Source organism: Mus pahari, chromosome 11, assembly GCF_900095145.1.
Source record: "Mus pahari chromosome 11, PAHARI_EIJ_v1.1, whole genome shotgun sequence".
Lineage (NCBI taxonomy): Eukaryota > Metazoa > Chordata > Mammalia > Rodentia > Muridae > Mus > Mus pahari.
In genome coordinates this window covers 40,670,047-40,675,524 of record NC_034600.1, presented here as the reverse complement: position 1 = coordinate 40,675,524, position 5,478 = coordinate 40,670,047, and the positions used below count along the sequence as shown (strand labels likewise).

Sequence of the window (5,478 nt, the reverse complement as noted above, 5' to 3'; positions counted from 1 at the left end):
ATAATGATGATATCAATAACAATAATAACAACATAATAAACATTCTGAACCGATATATGAACACTAGTTCAACAGATATTTAACTTTAGGGTTATGCATTGTGGCTTGATATTTAAATATAGATTGTTGCACCAATCACAAAGCAAAGAAACAAAAATACTCAAGGCCTATGTTAGTATGAGTTTTAAAACCTCTTTGAAGAAACCCAACTACAGGATTGATTCTAAAGTGAACATGGTAAAAGTGTTCAAAAAAAGAAAAATCATCTAGGCTTGACATACTAATGTAATAGACACTTCAAAAAGTTCCACCTACAGAGAGGGAGGGTCATTTAAAATTCTGCATTATCTGATGGCAACTTCCTCACGAACCAGGAAACTTGGCAAGTATTAAATAACCTGAAGGGAGGAGGAGCCAAAGGAGGAAGTAAGTGGCCAGAATGAAAAGAGGAACCGATCTCAGCTGAAGAAAGCTTGCTGAAAAGTGACAGACAGAGCTGGACACTCCCAGGCTTCATGTGAGTCTAAGGATGTAAAGTGTTTGGGTAATGGAGAGAGGTAAGAAATGGATCCATGTGTAGCCAAGTAGTGACATTTTGTTACATCAAAGCAACTTTGTTGTTGTTGTTGTTGTTGTTGTTAGTGGTGGTGGTGGTGGTGGTGGTAGTGTGTGTGTGTGTGTGTGTGTGTGTGTGTGTGTGTGTGTGTGTGTGTTAATAGATGATTTGGGCTCAGTCATAGTGGGGAAAGCAATTTGCAAGTTGCCGGTGAGGTTGGACATGCTACACTAATCAGCCCTTCCCTGCGCCTGTCTTTCTACCTGAAGGAAGTGCACTGTCTGCTTTGCAAGGTCTACCCTATGAAGAACTTGTGATGGGAAGACAAGTGAATCATTATTGGTGGGTTTGCAGAAATTGTTTCTTTCCAAAGTGAAAAGAGCTTCCAAGCTGGGCAGAGCGAGCCTCGTGTAGGCGTTATACTAGGACATTTCATTACTGTTGTGATTACTGCATGGAACTAAGATAAATTCTTTCAGAAACAAAGAGGGAGCCTTTTGCTTCTCTGCCCCTGCCCAGGGGATAGCAGCTAGTCAAGCAGAAACCCCCATTCTGTTTGCTTGGAGGCCTAGCACATTCCTAAAACAGATTCAGTCCACTTGGTATTTGAAATTTACTCTGGGAATGCATCTCACACATTCTAGATAGGGTGTGTGCAATTATTTATGCGACAACATATTAAGATCCATTCTCATTTGCCCATAAAGGAAATGAGGCTTTTATTTGTAGAAATCATTAGGCAAATGTCTGTATGTATCATGTCTGCTCTTGTAAGAGTGAGAGGACTTCATAGTCTATAGCTATATTAATTTTAAGCTGGTATATATGATGGTGTATTTTATTATGACTTTTCATTCCCACATCATTATATCTTGCTCATAATTGCTTATGCTTACTGACTACCACCATTCTGTGTGCTACCTTTATCATTTTAACTGTAGACAATAAAATGTGTTGGTTTTGTGCTGGTTTTGACACAGGGTGTCATTCTGTAAGCCTCAACTTCCCTGTACCAGGATTACACAGGCATGAGCCATTATGAACAGCTCAGACTGTTAACACTACATGGTGACTAGATAATTCTATGCTCAGCCATGCTATATCAACCCCCCTCCCCCAGGACCCCAAGGAATTTGAGAGATATATGGATTGGGGGTATTTGTCCCTAAATAGTTATCAAAGAGAGTTTATTATAAACAAACTACATTCTATGCTCCATTTGTTTATATAAAATGCAAAACAACATTTTTGCCTTGGTATAATCTGACCTTGAACAGATTTCTAAGAGGTCGGCATTAGAAATGTGCCCTCACTGAGGGCAGGGGTCTACTGTGTGGGTTTTTTTCCTGGCTGCTCATTGGTGTTAGTGTGGCTAGGAATTAATCCCTCTGTCTATTAGCAGATATTTAGTGTACTAGCTCTCCTGTGCTTAGTCCTAGTGTCGGTGTCTAGGAGATAAATACGGCTTACTCATTGCTAGGGAGTTATTATCTAGAATCCTCCATTTCATCTTCTATAAGGTGAGGAGAGCAATAGCATCCCACATGAGTGCTGTAGGGTTAAGTGTGACAATCTACAGGAAAGTGCCTGAAATCTGATTTAAGATATGTCCCTAATTAAATATAATTAATGGTGACGCTCAGTAGACAATGGTAAGAAGTATTATAGTCACTATGAAACATATTGAACATATTGGCTGCCACTATCCCTGTGTCTCCCTTGAAACATATAGTGGATGTAGTCACAGTAGAAAATTCTGTCTGATGGAATACTTTGTGTACCTCTCCTTGATGCTTAAGGGAAGACTTCAAACATCACCTTGACTAAGTGAATATCACACTGCATTTGTGATTAAAAGTGTTTACAAAGATATGTTGCGTCACTTAAAAAAAAGATCTCTTAAATAAACTTCAGAATAATCTATACACCCTTTAAAATCTTTGCTCTTAAATTGTCAGTTAAGCTGAATTTGGGAGTCACTTACAAATGCCCTCTTTTATTCAAGTAAATAGTGGCTGGGTTTACTTTCTGTACTAGGTGTTCTGATTTGCTTTAGTAATCTAAAGATGGAAAGAGCTGAGTCCTGATGCTCTTTAGACCAGGCAGGAGGGAAGAATTTCCTTGCATTTAGGGTACCACTCTCTGCTAGAGAATGAGCTAATTATTTTAAGACTCTAGAGGGAGGGGGTAACTAGGGAGTCGGCACAGCCTCTCCAAAGGAGGATGGCCAGGCTTAGCAGAGAGGCAGGAAGCAATGGATAGAGCACACATGGATAGTTTTATCCTGTTCCTCCCAATGCTGGAAGAACCTTACGTTTTGCTTAGAAGTCATTGACTAATGTAAACAACCGTACTTGGGCAGGGGTAGATCCCTCACTTTCGTTTCAAAACAGCTCGTGCTATATTCAATATCAAAAGCAAGAACTGACAATACAGGGATGCTTAACACATTTGGTAGATGTGGTAAATTTACAATCCCATGAGGTACTAAGAACATAGTTAATATATTTTTAATTTATAGCAGGTTTCTGGACAGCACCCACCATTTTCTTGAGGTTTCTGCTGTGCCGTAATTCTCTGCTCACCTCGGCTTCACCTTGTGATCCACCAAGGGAAAAGGAAGTGGAGAGGGACTAAAAATCCCCCCCCCCCAATTCAGCTCCAGTGTTCAGGGATGGTGATACAGTAAACGGTCACCTCAGAGACTGAATTTGTTCCGTCTCACGTTGTCCAGTTGCATTGGGACTTTGCCAGTAATGTCCTTTGAGATCTGGAAAAGAAATGCCTATAGGAGCCTTCCACCTCGGTTTTGAACCACAGCCACAACGGGCGACCAGAAACTGCCTCTGCTTGTGCCTGTGAATTGATTAACCACACCAAACCGGGGAACAGCAACTGTGCAGAAATGCTGAAATGCTTTGCAAGTTCTCCGGTGGGTGTGGCTGTCGGCATTTCCCTCCTAGTCCTCTTGCTGGTCTGTGGGATTGGATGTGCTTGGCACTGGAATCGCCAGGAAAGCACACCATTTACCCTACCGAAGTTCATGCAAAGAAGAAGCAGCAGGCAGAAAGACTTCACGAAAACCATCGGCTTGAGTGCCTACGTGACTGGCCCAAGCACTAAAGCCTCAGTGGAAAGCAAAGGCCACAAATCTACTGCCAAGAGAAACAAGATGCATGGCAACTATGAAAATGTGGAAGTGTGCCCTCCCCGCACTGAAGGGACAACTGAGAAGGCTCTGTATGAGAACACGCAGCCGTCTAATCTCGACGAGCACGTCTACGGGAATCAAACGGACCCCCTCTATTATAACTTCCAGAAACCTAGCCCTCCTCCGCCTCAAGATGAAGACATATACATCCTTCCAGATTGCGACTAGCTTTTCAACAAACTGAGACTCTTTGCTGGAGGGAAAACTGATCACCAGGCCTCCGAGTGGACTGATGTCGTCATGATCAAGTTATTCTGATGAAATCACTGGTCTCTTTCCTATCACCACCCTTATAAATCTTCACTACGAGGATTTATAGACAAGTTCTAGAACGCACCCCCCGTGTGCCCTGCCTTCAATTAAATCTGTGTTGTATCATATTCATTTTTCTTTTGATATATTTCCTGTAACCACTTTCCTTTGTTCCTTCCTCGACCATCTTTTGAGGCTCAGAACTATTGCAGTCTCCTAGCAGGTCATCCTTCTGTGCTGAGGGGCTAACCCAAGACGGTTCACATGCCAGGTAAGGGCTCAACCGCTGAGCCACATCTCTAGCCTGGTCTTCTGAGTTACATCTTAATCAGTAGCCTGTGACGAGGCAGGTTGATCTTCAGAAAATATTCTAGGAGGTCACATCATTAATCTGCCAAAATTAAAAAATAAAAAAAAATAAAAAAAACTGTGTTGTTTGCAAAAGATGTAAAGCTCAAAACCCTAAGTCCAGAATTCATGACTTTTTCACTCACAACTTCCTTTGCCAGTTATGTTCCCCCCCACCGCTCACTTCTTTGCTTGCTTCTGTGTCATCTCAAGGCTGCCAAGTCCCTCTCGCTGCTCCACGGTGTGACCGGTCTGCCTCTCAGGCCTGCCTCAGGTCATACCTTCCATCATCCCTCCTTTCAAACCCACACTTCCCCTTTTAGACCTCACTGTCTGTTTTCTTTGAGCATTTGAAGGTATGAAGGTTTGCTGTGCATTTCACTACTAATGTAATACGAGGATTCTTTAGTTGCAGTCAAACAGCGATGGAGTGGTGCTTAGTAATACTTTTAGACCCAAAGACATCGTATGAGAAACCAAAAATCTGGTTAACTGAAAAAGACATGAATCTTGCAGTTTGTCAAATAGTTTTTAAGAAGACTAATAAATTTACTATTTCTAAATCTATCTAATGAATTTTTGTTGAATATATTCTCTTTGTGTGTGTGTGTGTTATTACACTGGGCAGCTGTGAGGTAAGGAGAGGAATTGTAAGCAAGGAAGGAAAGAAGGAGAGAGAGAGAGCAGGAGGGAGAGATGGGAGAGGAAGGGAAGGAGGGAGAGGCAAGAACGGAGACAAATCCTGAATGTATGTTGTCTACACAAAGAAAAGACAGTACACAAATACTATGTTTATTATGAGTCTCTACTCACTGTCCTTTTTAGGATGCTCTGAACTACTTGGCCGGGTACCCAGCTGACTGCTACGTCTGCCAGGTAAGTTTTTACTGAGCTTTGTTGACAGGAAGTTTTCATAGAACAGAAGTCCAAAGAAACTTTTTCCTTCTTGTCCTCTCTGCAGAACAAAATGCAAGCATGTGACTGACTCCAGCATCTCCAACTGTTGGCAGTTTCTCCTAGTCTTATCCCTCTATTAGAGGCTCCTTAGGGGGAGGAGGCATATGGCGTCCCATCGAGTTATCTACCTCCATATAAGTGTGCATGTGCGTGT

General features: G+C 42.0%; 1 protein-coding gene across 1 annotated transcript; it reads left to right on the top strand.

Moving 5' to 3' along the window:
- Window positions 1-464: 464 nt before the first annotated feature.
- Window positions 465-4,933, top strand: Gapt (GRB2 binding adaptor protein, transmembrane). Its single transcript, XM_021208783.1, has 3 exons — window positions 465-557; window positions 2,594-2,658; window positions 3,078-4,933. The coding sequence occupies exon 3, from the start codon at window positions 3,462-3,464 to the stop codon at window positions 3,933-3,935; it is 474 nt and encodes a 157-aa protein (XP_021064442.1). The 5' UTR covers window positions 465-557; window positions 2,594-2,658; window positions 3,078-3,461; the 3' UTR covers window positions 3,936-4,933.
- The last annotated feature ends 545 nt before the right edge of the window (window positions 4,934-5,478 follow it).